This window comes from Pteropus alecto, unplaced genomic scaffold, assembly GCF_000325575.1.
Source record: "Pteropus alecto unplaced genomic scaffold, ASM32557v1 scaffold117, whole genome shotgun sequence".
Classification (NCBI taxonomy): domain Eukaryota; kingdom Metazoa; phylum Chordata; class Mammalia; order Chiroptera; family Pteropodidae; genus Pteropus; species Pteropus alecto.
The window spans coordinates 1,073,335-1,092,176 of NW_006440642.1; the positions used below are offsets into that span (position 1 = coordinate 1,073,335).

An 18,842-nucleotide genomic window follows, 5' to 3' on the forward strand; every position below is an offset into this window, starting at 1 on the left:
TAGGGAAAAGCAAACTTCTATTTACTAAAGGTATGTTCTTCTTATCATCCTGCAATGGCCTTTTGAAGCCCCTAAAGTGCATTACCTCATCCCTAACTCAGGATGTCTTATATACCCATGTTCCCTTTTTATCTCTGAACCTCTCCTGCATGTGGAGTTTCTTACTCTCCCACGTATGTGGAGCTCCCATGCATATACATGTATTCAATTTGGTTATTTTCTCTTGCTAAAAAAAAAAAAAAAAAAAACTCAATGACTGCTTCCACTAATAACAACTGCTTGATAAAATTTCTAGTAAAATGAAAATTCAAGAATATTTCATGCACATCATAAAGACTAATCAACTGCCAGTATCATATTTAATGGTGAAATATCAAAGGAATTCTCACTCAAGTTAGAAAAAGGAAGGATGCCCTTTCTTATCACTACTACTTAATGCTGTTCTAAGTATCATAACCAACATGCTGAGGCAAGAAAAAGAAATGAGACAAACTGTGAAAAGGTGAAAACAAAATAATTATTTATCAATGATGTGTGATCTCTAGGAAAGCAACAGAATCAACTAACATTGCTAGCATACATGATTTCAATTAGGTGGTTAAATTAATATATAAAAATTAGTAACCAGATGGAAAATATGAGAAGAGTCTACACCAGCAAAATTTATATTAAAAGTAATAAATAAATTTATGAATTAAGCAAGATCTAGATCAAGAACTCTACAAAATGAAAAAGGACTAAAATAAATGAAAAGGATAACACATTCTTGGATTGTTGGAGTTAATAGGAGAAAAAAATGTAAGATCATCTAAAAATTAACAAAATAGTAATCAGAATAAGCTTAAAAATCATTAAGGAAAGTGACATCATTGTCAAATTTTTAAATGTAGCTTAAAGTTACAGTCATTAAGAATATGATATTGACACATATATAGGCTAACAGATGAATGGAACTGATACGGACCATCGCTTGCAAAATTATTAATCTTTTTAGTAAACCTAGTTAAGTCTCTTCTTTCCTCCTTTTTTTTGGAGAAAGACCCTCTCTCTGAAATTTAGATAATTACCTTGAAACTGGTAACTCAGATCCTCCGGCTATTGATAAGGATCATTGAAACTCCAAGCATTCTCCTTGGCTCATTATAGGGCAGGAATGGCTTTAGGCCAAAACAAGGCCCTTAGAGGTCGAGAAAGGAGGGGAACTTTAACCCAAGTTTTTTCTTTCTTTTACAAAATGTATTAACCAAGCTTGATTTCCTTTACCTGCTTGATAGGCAAATCAATAATAGAAACATAACTTAGATATATGATTCAAGTAACAAGTTTGCATCTTCATTTTTCCTTGTCTAGAGACTGAGGTGGCACTTTGGCAGGAAACCCAAGACCCCGTTCGGACTGAGACAGAGAGGGAAAGAACTCCATGAAACCCTAATAGGCAGGATCTACGACACTACTCAGCAGAAAGCAGATACAGAAGAGACCTCCCGTCCCTCAGCATCTATACTAATAAAAAAGGGGTTCATGGCTCTTAGAAAAGGGTTGGGGAGGAAAATTAGATAGGTCCACCTGCAAAGACACTGAGGTCATCCTATTCTAGAAAGGGTCCACCCTAGTCTGCCCATAATTAAGCAGCCAGAGGCATTTTGGGGCTAAAAGTAACTCATACAAGGAAACAAGTAAACAGATAATTGGGTACAAGTTTCAGCTAGTCACTCACACGTGCGCAATGAAGACCCTTCCACCCCCACCAACAACCTTTAATGCACCTGAGCCTTATTATACCATCATTATAATATGATGCATATGCCCAGAAGTTCATTAATATCATTATAATAGACTGAATTCTGGGAACGAACATGCGTAGAAAGCAAACGATGAGTCACTGAGTCCTGTCAATCTTAACTGTCAATCAAGAAAGCCCACTCCTCTAAGAAAAGTAACCACCACAGCAAATAGGGATAAAAACCCCAAAGGCTTTGATACCAGGCCTTCTGAGCCACTCTTCTCTCGTTTAGGCCCACTTGCACATCTGGAAGTGTACTATCACCTCTAAGAAAGCTATTCTTTCCTGCTATATTTCGGTGTCTTGCTCATTCATTTGTTCGAAACATCAAGAACCTGGACAACACATTGAAAAAGGAATCCCCGTCTTCAGAAACAGAACAAAATGGAAAGTTTGAATGAGTGTGAGTTGAGTGTGTGTGTGTGTGTGTGCACGTGGGTGTGTGTAGTAGTGATGTTCCAAAATCAAAGAGTATTGCAAGTCAATGGAGAAAAGCTGATGCCAAAAGGGGTAGCCATAGGCATTTAGAGGCTGCCTGGAGTTGAGCCTGACAATACAATTGGGCAGAGTACAGCACTGGGACCAACTCAGGCAGCACAGCCTCCAAATGTACCTGCCTCAGTCATACTTATCCAGAAACAATCTGGATCAATGCTTTTCAACAGAATTATAGTGCAAGCCACATTTCTAATTTTAAGCCTGCTAATAGCCACATTAAAAAAAAAAAAAAACAGGTGAAACTAAATAATATATTTTATTTGACCCAATATATCCAAAGGATTATTATCTCAACATGTAATCAATATAAATTACTTAGGATATATTTTACATTCTTTTCCCATACTTGGTCTTCAAATCTGTTGTGTATTTTTCACTCACAGTATATCTCAATTCAGACACTAAATTTTCATCAGGAATACTTGATCTGTAGTTCAACTTCATAAAATTTATAGTTGAAAGAGGAGATTCACATTACAAGTTTTTCTAAACATACTTAAAAGTTTTCCAATAAATGAATCAAGTATCGTTCTTAAACTTTCATTAGAATTAAAATTAAGTAAAATTAAAAGTTTATTTCCTTGGTCACACGAGCCACAATTCAAGTGCTCAATAGACAGCCACATGTGGCTAGTAGCTAATGAATTAGACAACAGAAGTCCAGAATCCTGTGCTGCAGCTCAAAATTCAAGGTCTCACACTGACCACCATATCTTGTTGGAGACTCAAAGTCACCATAACCTTTTAACACATCTGATATCAAACACCAATTCCTCCATCTGTTAGCTATGTGATCATGGGCAAGTTTCCTATGCTCACTGGGCTTCAGTTTTCTCATCCAATAAGGATGATACTGCCCATCTTATAAAATTCTGAGGATTAAATGTAATATTACCAATGAGGCCTGAATTGTAGATGACACTGTATAGTAGTTCTCTTCCCTTTATATCTGTACAGTATGAAGTGTTTTCCCGTTTACTATTTTATTTGCTTCTGACAACAGCTGAAACCACCTGAAAAACGAGAAAACAAAGTTCAGAGAAGTTATGTGAACATCTCAAAATCACAAACTGGTGACAATGCAGGAATTCCAACCCCAGTACATCTGACCCTGGACCTAGAGCTTCCTTCACTACCAACAGTGTTTCAGCATCAGCTGTGCCTCAATCTCCCACAATCCTCCTGCCTCCACTCTACAGTCCCAGAGGTGAGTGGGAATACCTGGAGCGTAGGCCCTCAGGGCTCCTTCCTGGCAGGCTGCCCAGGCAGGCTCTCCTGGCGCCTCTCTGTTCTCTGCCTCTTTCACGCAGCTGGCTGGAGAAGTAGGCTCAGAAGTCTACGGGACCTGGCCAGCCCCAATACCCCACCTCCACTCCCAGCTCACTGTGTAGTCAGGCACCACTGACTCCCTTCTTCAGAGCTATAGAGAAAAAGGAGGAAGGAACCACTCTCAAATGGGCAGTAGAAGAAAGGTGCCCTAGGGAATGAGTAAGGGCTCATCTTATATCAAAATGAGTACATATGATCTTACCATACTCTGGACTTATTGAGAAGGGAGACTCCATTAACTGCCATCCCAAAAACTCTGATAGAATTCTACGTAGCAATGACAGTGAACGATGGACAACTACACACAGCAACATAGGTGAATCATGAAGGTAATGCTGAACAAAGGAAGCCAAGCCCTAAAGGGGGCATACTGGGTAAATCCAAGTATGAGAAGTTCCAAAAGAGACAAATAATTTATGCTCAAAGATGTTCAGGATAGTGGTTATCCTTGGGGTTGGTGGGGGCCAGGGGTGGGGGGGGAACAAGGGACTTCTGGGAAGCTGGTGCTGTTCTGTTTCCTGTCCACATGGCTATATTCGTGAAAACTCATCAAGCACAGTTTTCTGTATAGTTATGCTGCGATAAAAACTTTATACTAACTTTCTCGGTGATGGAAATGCTCAACGAATTAATCTGAGTTGTGGTTATATGGGTATATGAGTATATTAAACATCATTGAGCTGTACACTAAAGTTGTATTTTACCATTTATAAATATAACATAGGGGTGTTACACTAAAAAAAAAAAGAGTCTCAATAAGTCATATAACTTTTTCTTCTTAAATTTAGCAACTCTAACCTCACAATCTTAACCTCAAAGTCTTCTAAAAAATTTAGTTTATAAATTTTAAATGCTTACATGAACCTTAAAAATGTTTCATGAAATCAACATGACACTCTAGTGTGTAATTATAGTGCTCTAAAACGTCTCTTAAATGTATCATCTTAAGAGACAATACTACACACCTTTCTTCAAATATATTTTGCTTAAGATAATATTTACTTTCCCTTTTTCTCTCCCAGTTGGAAGTATAAAAGAAGGCTTGGCTTAGGTAAAAATGCTCACAAATTTGAATCTTGTAAAGTCAAAATCAATGAGCCTTTAAATCAAAAATCTTTCTTTTATAAAACATTGTATTAAATGTTTTGTAAAAGACATTGAAAAAGTTAGAATAGAGGCTCTTTGGGCTTCCAAAATAAAGAAAACTCTCCCCCAAGAGATCAATGGAGGCAATTAGTGGCCCCTTATCTTGTCTATAAATCTCAATGTGCCAAACAAATACTATATTTTAGCATCTGAGTATTTATTAATTTATAGAATTTTAACAAGATAAATTTCCTAAAACTTTGACTATCAATTTAGGAACACTATTTTTAGATTGTTGAATGTCATTAAACCCTTTAAATAACAATCTCTGAGTTCAGTATTTCAAGATCTGCTAAGGTCTAGATAGTTGGGTTTTATTCTAAGGACCAACATCCCAAGACCAACCACTGAAAATAGTTGCAAAACAAGAATACTTATTTCATATTGCAAAATTGCCATTGACCCCCAGAGTTATCTAGTGCACTTTAAGATATCAATGACAAATTTCACCAAAACGATTAAACAATGGCACTTTAATAAAGTATTGCTTGTCTTATGAGAAGTAAAGAACCTCTTGAACATCAACCTTCATTCCAATACCCTGTAGTAGGATTTATAAACTTTGCATAAGAGGAGCATACCTCTGCCTTGGAAAGAATGTCCCAGGGTGAATGTCCTGAAAAGAGACAGCAATGATCTCAAAGAGACTGGTGTTACCTAAAACAGCCACAGGCAGTATCATTTGTAAACCAGACCATACCCTGTGACAGCCAGAATGGCATTCACATTCTCCACATCCTCTCAAAGCAGCTTCTTAATGAATGACCTGAAGTAAAACGAGCAATAAAAACATGCAATACATGTTAGGAGGTCAAGATAAAACAAGTTTTCTCTCTTGGTAATACACAAATAAGTGATATAACTGACTATTGGGCTATTTTTTAAACTGCAGAATAACATTCTTGAGCAAAGTATTCTGGTCAAGATGGTGAAGTAGGTAAATGCTGTGCTTGCCTTTTCCCATGACCACATTAAATTATAACTAAAATATAGAACAATCAGCCTGGAGAACCATCCAAAGACTAACTGAACAGAAGTCCTTTAATTAAGGATATAAAGAGGAAGCCATCTCAAGACATGAAACTGGGCTGGCCCTGCACTCATGTGTGGTGGTTGAGAATCAGAAGGGATATCTCAGCTGCAGAGGCCCCCGCTCAAGAGCAAGGAGTCCTAGCCCCACAATGAGCTCCCCATCCCCGAACACCAGTGCCAGGAAAAGCAGGCCCCACAAAATCTGCCTGTGAAAATCAGCCGGGATTCCATCCATCCAGGTGTCCAGGTAAGATAGAAGGCAGCTGGAAACCCAGGTGTCTACTTAAAGAGCCCCACACAGACTCTCTCGCTCCCAGGCATTCACCCTGGGCTCTGGCATAAGGACAGTGGCTGGGGAGGTGCCAGAGACATACAAGGAGAAACTGAGTTGGGCGGCTTCAGAGCAAGGCCTAGAGGGAAAGCCACCATTGTCCCTGTGTTGAGCCTTCCTCCCACGAAGCGGGTAGGCAGACGCCATGTTTTCTGTGTTGATCCCTCCACCCACACAGCCAAATCTGAATTTTCATTAGCCTGGTGAACCCTACTCACTCCACCCTGGTGACTCTCTGGGACTCCACTCCACCTAATTTGAGCACACCAGAAGCATTTTCACAGCTAGCAGGCAACTGATGTTGGCCTGCCCTGCAGTCTTTCTAAGATAACTCTCATGTGCCTGCAAGCCCCAGGCAGGCAACGGCTGGCCTTGTGTGATCTACGACTTTTGCGGAATGACCTCAGGCTCAGCACTGGTGCCAAATTTAAATCTGCATTAACCCCTTGAAATGACTAGCCCCATACTGATGACTTCTTCATATTCCACCCCACTAAACTCTCATACTACCCGTACCACCCAAGACTCTTTCAGCGGCTGAGCTGTATGAACAGCTGGCAGGTGGTGGCAAGCCTTGGGTACCCTGGACCTTTTGCAGAGCTGCCCCAGGCCCAATACTAGTGACAGCTAGCTGCAGTGTGGCCTCTCCCATGCACCTCCAGGTCCAGTATAGTCAGCGACAAAGCTCAGATCACTTTGTAGCTCCTACCAAGTAGCTCTGGATAAGTCATAGCCATCAATGGACTTTGACCTGCACAAGAGCCCTTACCAAGAGGTCTCAGAACCAGCACACCAGAACAGAACCACACAACAACAGAACACCACCTGCTTAGCCCCATAAGCAGCACATCCAAACGTGTGCCAGCACCAGAGCCCGCTAGGGCAAATCTAGCTCTGCAAGGTGAGCCCTGCATACAGCAGTTCATATACTGTGGTCGTGGCCAGTCCTCATAGCCAATAAACTTGAGGGTCAATCTCACCCACTGATGAGCCAACAGCAGTCAAGACTCAACTACAACAGGAGGGCACACAATCCATACAAAAGACACTACTAGAGCATCCGGCTCAGGTGAACAGGGAGACTGCACCACTGGGCCCCACAGGACACCTACTACATAAGGCTACCCTGCGAAGACTGAGAGATGTAGCAGATCTATCTAATACCTAGAAACAAAAACAGGGAGGCAGCCCAAATGGGGAGACAGAAAATATGTCCCAAATGAAAGAATAAAACAAGGCTCCAGAAAAAGAACTAAACAAAATGGAACAATGATCTTAGGGGAAGGGTAGATTAATTCAGTTTTTAATCTTTTTAACAAAGAGATTTATAAAAACATAAAAATGGAGACAGAAAACATAAGAAAAAACAGTCAGAAATGAAGAATGCAATAACTGAAATGAAAAATACAGTAAAGAGAATCAACAGATGATTAGATGAAGCAGAGGGTTGAAACAGCTATTTAGAAGATAAGGTAACAGAAAACACCCAATCAGAATAACAAAAAAAAAAAAAAAGTCAAAAAATGAGGATAGTTTAAGGGGACTCTGGGACAACACCAAGCATACCAACACTCACATCTAGGGATACCAGAAGGAAAAGAGAGAGAGCAAGGAATTAAAAACCTAACTGAAGAAATAATGATAGAAAACTTCTCTAACCTGGCAAAAGAAATAGACAAGCCCAAGAAGAGCACAAAATCCCAAACAAGATGAACCCAAAGAGCCCACACCAAAACACATCATAATTAAAGTGACAGAAGTTAAATACAATGAGAGACTCTTTAAAGCATCAAGAGAAAAGCAGTTTGTTACCTACAAGGGAGCTCCCATAAGACTATCAGCTGATTTCTCAACAGAAACATTGCAGGCCAGAAGAGACTGGCATGAAATATTCAAAATGATGAAAAACAAGGACCTACAACCAAGACTACTCTACCCGGCAAAGCTCTCATTTAGAATTGAAGACAAATAGAGTTTCCCAGACCAAAAAAAAAAAAAAAAGCTAAAGGAGTTCATCAACATCAAGCCAGTATTACAAGGAATGTTAGAAGGACAAAAAGAAGATGAAGAAGAAGAAGAAGAAAGAAAAAGAGGAGGAGGAGGAGAAGAAAAGATAAAAATGTGAATAATAAGATGACAATAACTACATATCTATCAACAATTACTTTACGTGTAAATGGATTAAATGCTCCAATCAAAACATAGGGTGGCTGAACGGATGAGGAAATAAGACCCTTACATATGCTGCCTACAAGAGACTCATTTCTAATCAAATGACACACACAGACATAAAGTAAAGGGATAGAAAATATATTTCAAGAAAATGGAAATGGAAAAAAAAACTGAGTTAGCAGTATTTATACCAACTAAATTATACTTTAAAACAAAGGCTATAATAAGAGACAAAGACAGAAATTTCATAATGATAAAGGGATCAATCCAACAAGAGAATATAACTCTTGTAAATATTTATGCACCCAAAATAGGAGCACCTACATACATAAAGCAAATATTAGCAGACATTAAGGGAGAGATTGACAGTAATACACCCATAGTAGGAAACTTTTAACACCCCATTGAATCAAAGGATAGAATTTCCAGAAATAACATCAACAAAGAAAGAGCAGCCTTAAATGACACATTAGATCAGATGGATTTAATTAATATTTTTAGAGCATTTTACCCCAAAGCAGCAGAATATACATTCTTTTCAAGTGCACATGGAATATTTTCCAAGATAGACCACATGTTAGTCCACAAAACAAGTCTCAGTAAATTTAAGAAAACTGAAATCATACCAACCATCTTTTCTGATCACAATGGTATGAAACTAGAACTCAATTACAAGAAGAAAGTGAAAAACACAAACACATGGATGCTAAATAACATGCCACAAAACAATAAATGGGTTAACAATATCAAGGAAGAAATCAAAAGATACCTGAGACAAATGAAAATGATAACATCACTCAACATCTGTGGGACACAGCAAAAGCAGTTCTGAGAGGGAAATTCACAGCAATACAGGCCTACCTCAAGAAACAAGAAAAATCTCAACTCAACAATCTAACTTTATACCTAAAGGAACTAGAAAAAGAACAGCAAACAAGGCCCAGAGTGAATAGAAGGAAGAAAATAATAAAGATCAGAGCAGAAATAAAATAGACCTTTAAGAAAACAATACAAAAGATTAATAAAACCAAGATCTGAAAAAATATACAAAGTTAATGAACCTTTAACCAGACTCATCAAAAAAAAAAAAAAATAGAGAAGCCCCAAATAAATAAATTCAGAAATGAAAGAGAAGTGACATCAGACACCACAGAAATACAAAGGATTATAAGAAAATACTGTGAATAATAAATTGGACACCCTAGAAGAAATGGATACATTCCTAGAAACATACTATTTCCCAAGACTGAATCAAGAAGAAACAGAAAATCTGAAGACTAATAACTACTAACAAAATTGAATCAATAATCAAAAAACTCCCCACAAACAAAAGTCAGGGACCAGATTGCTTACAGGTGAATTTTACTAAACATTCAAAGAAGAATTAATACCTATCTTTCTCAACTGTTCCAAAAAATTCAAAAGAGAAGGCCTCTAAGTTCATTTTATGATATCACCATTACCCTAATTCCAAAACTAGGCAAAGACATTACAAAAAAAGAAAACTACAGGCCAACATCTCTTACAAACATTGACGCAAAAATCCTCAACAAAAATTCAGCAATACATGAAAAAGATTATACACTATGATCAAGTAAGATTTATTCCTGGGATGCAAGATTGGTTCAATATCCACAAATCAGTTAACATGACACATCACATAAACAAATGGAAGATTAAAATCATATGATCATATCCATATATACAGAAAAAGCATTCGACAAAATCCAGCATTAGTTTATGATAAAAACCCTCAGCAAAGTGAGAATAGAGAAAACATACTTCAACATAATAAAGGTCATATATGACAAACCCACAGCTAACATCATACTCAACAGGGGAAAGCTAAAAGCATTTTGTTAAAGATCAAGAACAAGACAAAGATATCCACTTTCACTACTTCTATTCAACCTAATATTGGAAGTCCTGGCAATAGTAATTAGACAAGAAAAATAAATAAAAGGCATCCAAGTTGGAAAAGAAGAAGTAAAAGTGTCTTTATTTGCAGATGACATGATAGTATACATAGAGAATCCTAAAGATTCCACCAAAAAACTATTAGAACTGATCAATGGATTCAGTAAAGTAGCAGGATACAAAATTAATGTTCAGAAATTGGTTGCATTTCTCTACACCAATAACAAATTATCAGAAAGAGAAGTTAAAAAACAATCTCATTTACGATTGCATGAAAAAAAATAAAATACTTAGGAATAAATTTAATCAAAAAGATAAAAGACCTATTCTCAGAAAATTATAGGTCATTGAAAAAAGAAATTGAGAAGATACAAATAAATGGAAGCATATACCATACTCCTGGGTAGGAAGAATCAACATCATGAAAATGGCCACACGAGCCAAAGCAATCTATAGATTCAATGCAATCCCTATCAAAATACCAATGGCATTTTTCAGAGAACTAGAACAAATAATCCAAAAATTTATATGGAACCATAAAAGATCCCAAATAGCCACAGCAATCTCGAAAAAGAAGAACAAGTTGGAAGTATCACAGTACCTGATATCAAACTATACTACAAGGCTATAGTACTCAAAACAGCATGGTACTGGTGTATAGCATAGGAAATATAGGCAATAATATTGTGATAGCATTGTATGGTGTCAAATGGTTGCTGGACTTATCATAGTGATCACTTCTTTAGATATAAAAATGTTAAATAACTATGGTGAACACCCAAAACTAATATAATATTGTGTGTTACCTCTTTTAAAAAAACATTCTTGAGCAAAGGGAATTTTTAGATAAACTGTGTTTCTGGTCCATCTCCTGCATTGTAATTCAGCAGATTTACTCACACAATCAAATGCCAGTCTTTTGTGCAATAAAGGGTTTTAACTGTGAAAAGTTCAACCCATTCAATGGATGGCATTGCTCTTCCACCTTTTCCATCACCCCAGTCTGTTTCCTCAGCCGCTCAGCCACCTGGGCAAAGTACAGGTCTAAGAGAGGCACCCCTGACCCCGGGACTTAATGTTCACTTCGGTCAGGGAGTTGACCATGAGCATGACCCAGACGGGCCTCTTGTGCTCCCAGTTTCCTGTGATGGCATTGGAAAGGTAGTCCGCATAGAGACCCTTGCCACACTGATCTGGGGTAATCCACAAGGGCATCCTGGAGGTTCTTGCCCTGTGGCAACATCTGACAACTAGTGAGGGTGGAGATAGTTAGTGTAGGGGTCTGTGAGATCCAGCTCAAAGTACACAATGCTGTTGTGCTGAAAAGCCTCCTTGGAATCGTTCGGGATGAAGTCCCAGACCCAGGTGTATGGGACATGGATTGTGCCAAAGAAGTAAGACAGAGGGTCTCTCTTTATGGTCCACAAGAAGGAATTCAATTCATTTTGCTAAAAGAAAAGGAAACAACATTAAGGTATGGTATGAAGGGTTAAGTGCCTAAAAGGAGAAAATGAATTCACAACCGTAGAATCTACAAATAATGAGGATCAAATATATTTGCATTTGTGTGTTATTGTTTAAGCAGCAGCAACCAGTTTTAAATGAAACATTACACAATCTCAAAATATAAGACGACAAAAATGGAACTGGTTAAAGCAAGGGTCTTATTCTCACAGCCTTCAATCTTCTTTCTCCACACGCCCCCTTGCCACCTTCCACAAAAACACCCTCTGACCACTCAGATGAGGGCAGAGGCAGGCATGTGGGCTGGGGGTGACACCATGGGAGGAGGTCAGTGGCAAAGGAGCCCACATCTCTCAATAAAGGATGTTGGCTAAGCATCCCAAGCCAGTGCTGGCCATGCGAGAACAGGCCTAGTGCTCCAGAATGGACTTTTCAAAAGAAACTAGAAATCCTGATTTTACATAAAATCTTCCAGTTGGGAAATGTTACCTCAATTTTATTAAATGCCATGCAAGCCAAGCAGAATATATCTCAGTAGCCCCAAGCCTGTAACCTTGTTTTTTAAGGTATTTACGTTGCAGTTCTGCTCACCCATCTTTTCGAGGGTGCACTAATTGGGCAAAAAAAGCCTAAATTCTGCTTCTGTCTGAGCTACCCCATTGAGGTTTTTTAAAAGCCACTACATTTCTCTATACCTCAGTTTTCTCATCTGTAAAAGTTAGATAACAACCCGTGTCATAGTTTAGGGTAATAAACAATTTGACAGGTAATTGTTAAATGAATGAACAAATGAAAGAAAGAAGGTATTTTTAAAACCTACTAATGGTCAAGTAAATATTAAGAGATGAATCATGTAGGGGCTTTCCAGCCAGTCCTCAGATATCCTGTTATGGAGTAATGAGGGTCCCCAGGGTTATTTAAATACTTCAAAAAGCTGAATGGAAACTGCACACCTACTAAAAATGGCTTCCCAGGCTAATTAAGCAATCAAATGTCTCACTGTTGCTTAGAATCAGATCAAGCTGGTAGAAAAACTAGATGCCAATCAAAAGATGAGACTGATAGTTATGGCTTTAGTTAATTTCAAATGGGTAACAAAATAATCGTCTATAAATGCAACTGATATGCTAGAGGTAGTCTTCCAAGCGTAGGTTCAGTTTGGTTATTTGTTCTTTATAGAGCGAAGAGCTGATAATCAAAAAAGGGTCCTGAATGGTGATTCGACTGGGCATCTCCAGATTACATAAGAAATCTGATCACACAAGTCCCATGCAGTCTACCAAAGGACTTCTACACAGTTTCCAACAGGGAAACACGGCAAAAAGGCCAAATGTTATGATTAAACCCGTGGGCACCTAATTCATGTATCAGACCATAATATTAAACAAATATATTCCCAGGAAAACCAAACCCATACTGCAGGAACGTGATGTATTGTGCTGGGGGGAAGGGGGAAAAGAAGAAGAAGGGAGGGTTGTTGGCTTGGTTTGGTTTGGTTTGGGTTTGTTTTTACCCAATTCATATAATCTCTCTAAAGTCTCATCCTACCTCAAAATACTTACACTTCTATTTAAACAAAATCTGTTCAACTATATGTACCCGTTTTATTTATTTATTTTATTGTTGACTTTTCAATTATTATTAGTGTAGAAATAGGATCATTGTATGATCTTTTCAATGAAAATTGCTCAAATTTAAAAAAAAAAAAGCAAGACTCATTTTAGCATCTAGCCATGTGGTAACAATTATGATGCTAAGAACAGCCGGCTGTTACTGAACGTTAAGTGTGCCAGGTACCACCCAAGCATTGCACATGGATTGTCCTACTACATTCATTCAACATTCATTTGTTCCACGATGACTTATGCTGTGCCTACCATGTGCCAGGCAGTGTTGTAGGCTCTAGGCACCGGTGTGTTCTAGGGCACTAGGAATACAGCTGTGAATGAAACAGCTCCCTGAATCAGGTATGGCTGTGATAACTGAGATGGAGAACATGAAAGTGGGAAAGGGAGCAGGGGGACTAGAGGAGGTGGAGTGCAGCCTTTAATAGGGTGATCATGAAAGTCTGCTAAGTCATTTAAGCCTCGCCATGAAGGAGGTGAGAGAGCAAACCAGGGAGCTGAGAGAAGAGCATTCCCTCCAGGAGGTGAAAACAGCAGTGCAAAGGCCCTGAGGCAGGATGACTAAATAGGAAAGCAGGCGTAAAGATCAGAGAGGTGAGGGTGGCCAGGCCACAGGGCCCATGCGCTACTGCAGCGGTCTCCAACATTTTCGGCACCAGGGACAAGTGCTCCTGTGAGAATCTAATGCCTGATGATCTGAGGTGGAGCTGAAGCGGTAATGCTAGCACTGGGGAGTGACTGCAAACCAAACACAGATGAAGCTTCGTTCCCCCGCCCACTGCTCACCTCCTGCTGTGTGGCCTGGTTCCTAACAGGCCACGGACTGGTACTGGTCCATGGCCCAGGGGTTGGGGACTGCTGGGCTACTGGAAAGGTTCAGGCTTTTATGCTGAGTAAGATGGGAGCTAGCGCAGGTTTTTGTGAGAACAGTGACATAAACTGATTTAATGTGTTAACAGAATCATTCTGACCGCTGCAATGAATAGATTATTGAGGGATAAGGGCAGACTCAAGGTCAGTTAGGAAGTTGCTAAAATAATCCAAGTGAGAGAACAGACTGATAGTGACAGAATTGATAAGACGTGATCAGATTCTGGACATATTCTGAAAATTAGAGCCAATAGGATTTGCCAATGAATTGATTAATGAAAGGGACGAAGTTGCCATCAACTGAGATGGAGAACACAGAGGGTGGAACAGGATTTGAGGGGAAGGTCAGAAGTTTGGTTTCGGCCCTGTTGAGTTGAATGGTCAAGCAGACATCCAAGTGGGGAAGTCGAGATGGTAGGTGGATGCATAAGTCTGGAGTTGAGAGAGGCCTGGGCCACAGATAAAAATGAGGGTATCATCACCATGTAGATGTTATTTAAAGCCATGAGACTGGATAAGCTTTCCAAGGGCCTAAGTGTAAATGTAGAAAAAAGGTTTAGATATGCTCTAACTTTGCAAAGTCACAGCAAAGAAGAGAAGCCAGAAAAAAAAAAAATGAGAAGTGATCAGTGAGGTTGTTGGGAAAATCAGAAGAGTAGGAAGCCAATCAAAGGAAAATGCTTCAAGGAGAAAGTAAGCAGGTGGGGTCACTGTGGCTGATGGGCCAAAGGAGTCGAGGATTTGAGAATTGACCTCTGGATGGAGCAACACTGAGGTCACTGGGGACATGGACAAGAACAGTTTCGGTGGCATGGTAGGGTGAAAGCCTGCCGGTGCCCACCCACAAGAAAATGGGAAAAGAGGAATTAGGAAGACATGCAACTAAACAAGACATTGACCATTTCCAGATGGAGAAATTGAGGCTTTGAGAGATCTATGATGTTACCCAAGGTCTCATGGCTGCTAAATAGTGGATCCAGGATTTGAAGCCAGGGCATGCTGGCTCCTAACCCCTAGGTTTTAAATGCCACATTGTACAGCCTTAATATGCAGCGGACTTTACTCAAGATTCATAGTCATATCTTTTCTTCAACAAATACCCTAATTGGTGCACTGTTGCTCAGTGGAGCTACCTGACTCAATCCAGAAAAGTCTATTCAGCTCCCTTTTCTGAGCCCTGATGACCCGCCCAGATAAATCCACACTGACATCTTTAAATCCTCAAGCTGCCAACTTTTCCCATTCTCTCTTTTCAGGATAACACAGTTGCGGGGTGGAGGGAGGGGGCCCACTTTTTTTAAGCCAGGGGTCTTAAAGCATTTTTAAAGAAACAATCCTCATCTTATAGAACTTCTTCAACAAATGGAGTTCTGTTCTGACCGAGTAGGGCATCCTGTCTCCCATTCTGCACCAGCGACCATCCCTGCTGGCCACTGACACTGCCATACCGGGCATGCCTTGGGCAGGGTGCGAGCTGAAAGAAGAGCCTTCAGGCCTTCTGATCAGGGAGCTCTGACCTTGCCTTTGCACATGAGCGAAACCCCAAAACGCTGCACTGATCCTACAGGTGCAACTGCCCCCACCTCCCTCATACTGACATCCTCGGGGTAGGGCTGTTTGTCTCCACAAAAGAAAAAAAAATTGCTCTACTACCTCATTTCACTGTCATTATGGCCACCGCATGCTACTAGAGAAAGCCATGTATTTTAACATTATGATGATTTAAAAGAAAAAAAACACTATTAACATGTCCCTTCTAAAACATATTGCAACCATCCTAAAAGAAAAAGACACGTCCATGGAGACACAAGAAGCTACAAGTTCTGTCATCTGAATCTCCAGAGATTTTAACACACACGTGTGTAATCCATGCAATGACATGAAGGAGCACAATGATAGCATGTGTAATGTGGACTAAGTGGCTACACCCCTCAGTTCCTCCCATCTCAGCTTCCTGGAACCTGTGGTAACTGCACTTTTCCAAGAGTACTCTTCAGCAGACCAGGGAGAATGATACTAACATAAGTCGGCTTTAGTTTACCTTTTTCACTTAAGAAATATTTATTGAGCATCTAATATGGCTGGCCACTCTTCTAGGCACTGGCAATGCAGGAACAAACAAAAGAGACAGAAGTCCCTACTCCTATTAAGATTACATCATTTTTGTTACAATAAGCAACAACAAAAAAAATGCTATCAGATGATGGGTAAGTGTTCCAGAAAAAAATAAATCAGGAAAGGCAGATAGGCGGGCAGGCAGGGTGTGGAGTAGGGGTCGGGGACATAATCTTTAATAGGTAATCAAGAAGGGTCTCATTGAGAGACATTTGAGCAAAGACCAGATGGAAGTATGGGAGCAAGCACGTGCATATCTGGGGAAAAAAACAGTGAGTGTGAAAGAACACAGGTAGGAACAGTAAAGAACTCAAGAGTTCTGTTTGAGTATTGATAAGGAAGAGACAGGGCCTATGTGGTGCTCAGGGTAAAGCCCACAGTGTCTAGATAGCTTCAGCTCAGAAGACCTCTCTAATGATTAACTAAAGTTGAACACCAAATCAGCTCTCAAGCCATAGTCCTTCCCGAAAGCTATAGTATAGTACTGCATTGGATCGAAAGCCCTTCTTAAGTCTCAATATCCTAGCCCTTTGGGGGACCTACCCACAGTGCCCTCTACAGCATACAGGTTAAGCACAAAGACCCGCTGGTGGCTGACCTTCTGACCTCTGCAGGGGAATAAGGCAGTTTGCCCACAGAATAGAAAGTAATTCTCAAAGTGTGGTCCAGGGACCTATGGGTGTCTTTATCACCCTTTCGAGCCATCTGTTAGGTCAGAATTATTTTCATAATTCTAAGATATTTTCCTCTTTCATTCTCTCACAAGTGTACAAATAGAATTTTCTGGAGGCTACAGGCATGTGATAACGTCATCTCTCTGATAGTTAATGGCACGTGTGCTCGTGTGTTCTTGTATTTTACTAATATTTCCGTTAACCCACATAAACAAAAGCTCTTTGGGAGACCTTGATACTTTTTAGAATGTAGAAGGGTCCTGAGACCAAAAAGTTTGAGAACTATTAGAATAAAAGACCCATGAGGACAGATTCAAGAGAAGAGAGAAACAGACCTTATTAAGACTCACCGGTCATAATATAATTACGAGCTGGTAATAGATTTTGCAGAAGTGAAAGCCATTCTGCTTTCATATGAAAGGATGGACTCCTGCTTTGTACAACGAGCTTGCAGTGGCCACACCTCAGCAGACTTTGAAACTCTTTCTGGTGTGTTCTTCCTCTCCAGGCCCCCGCACCTTCCGCCTTCCCGCAGCCCAGGCGCCTTAGGAACACATGGGAAGACAGTGTGGCTCCGCAGCCAGCTCCATGCGCCATGTCCAGCTCGACTAGGTCACCCTCTCCTTTGCTGTGCTTAAGTCAATGAATGAAATTAGGAACAGCCAGAGATGGACGCCTCCCGAGAGGCTGCTTCCGTGTCAGCGAAGATGAGCCGACCCTGATCTCCGGCACCTGGCGTCCGAGCGCTCATAGGCCACCGGAAAGACAAGCCAAGGTTCACCCTCCCTAGCGCCAAGGATCCAGAGATACGACTCACAGATACAAACTCGCAAAATTCAACCTCCACGGCGCTCAAATGAGAGGGAATTGAGAAAGACAAAAATTTTCTAGCCTGAGAAAATTGATCAGAAGCAAACGCTCATCTTCTAAGAGATCCAGCCTCGAAAACGCGAGACATGCCCTGTACCCGCTGGGCTTCTGCGCCTATACGACTGACTGGTGGACCGGAGCAAGTCACTGGAGCTCCCTCGCCTCGGTTCCCCTCGCCTGCAAAATGCCCAATGTGAACGGCTAAGGAAGCGCCCTACGCGTGAACGCAAGGCTGTCAGGCGCGGTCCTCCGCAAATGCACTCGGTGACTTGGAGCACAAAGGTCCCTCTGTGGGCCTCGGTTTCCCAGACCGGTAAAATAAGGGAATGGCTTCGGCTCCCCAAAATCCCTTCTCACTCAGGATTGAATAATAATATGAAGATTAAGTCAAGCAACTCGCAGGGTGCTTTCACCATTTGGGTAACAGCAGGAGATATTAAACGCTAGGGAAGAGAGGGCGGAACAAAGTTCCAAAGTAAATGTGCCCAAGTCTCGGCCCCACACTGTTCTCGCGGATTCGTCCCTCGAATGCCCCCAACGCTGGCTGGCGAGACCCAGGAGACTCCGCCGGGACTCCCTTGGGCTGGCAAACCGCGAGGACTGAGGGACAGGGTCTTCGGCGGCCACAGAGCTGCGCCCCCGCCGGAGAGGGGGACTGAAGGAGCCGCGGTGCGCGCAAGCAAGAAAGCGCCGCGGGGGAAGGTGGAGCCCCACCCGAAGAATCGGCTCGGGGTCCGAGTGCGCGGCGTTTCGTGGGGTTCGGGAGGTAGCCACCCGGGAGGCGCCGGTAGGCTGCCCGCCGGCATCCGGCGCGCCTTACCTGTGGCTTGAGCTCGCAGTCCACGCAAGCGGGCGCGCTGCGCGGCGGGACTGCGCCGGTGAGTGGTAGGCAGAGGGTCGGCAGCAGCAACCAGCGCCAGGGACTCATCCTTCTCACTCCGTCTCCGAGGCCTAGGCGCGCAGGCAAGGAGTTAGGCGGCAGGGGACGCCCGGGCCGGCTGGCGGGTGGCCGTGGG

At 41.2% G+C, this 18,842-nt stretch overlaps 1 protein-coding gene across 1 annotated transcript in view; it reads right to left on the reverse strand.

Annotated features, from left to right (window-relative positions):
- TRABD2A (TraB domain containing 2A) overlaps nt 1-18,836 on the reverse strand; it is an 80,168-nt gene extending 61,332 nt beyond the window's left edge. Inside the window, 6 exon segments of the mRNA XM_025050892.1 lie at nt 10,043; nt 11,150-11,268; nt 11,271-11,421; nt 11,423-11,478; nt 11,480-11,656; nt 18,647-18,836. Of these exon segments, the coding sequence (XP_024906660.1) occupies nt 10,043; nt 11,150-11,268; nt 11,271-11,421; nt 11,423-11,478; nt 11,480-11,656; nt 18,647-18,754 (612 nt within the window). The 5' untranslated portion in view covers nt 18,755-18,836.
- Nucleotides 18,837-18,842: the final 6 nt, after the last annotated feature.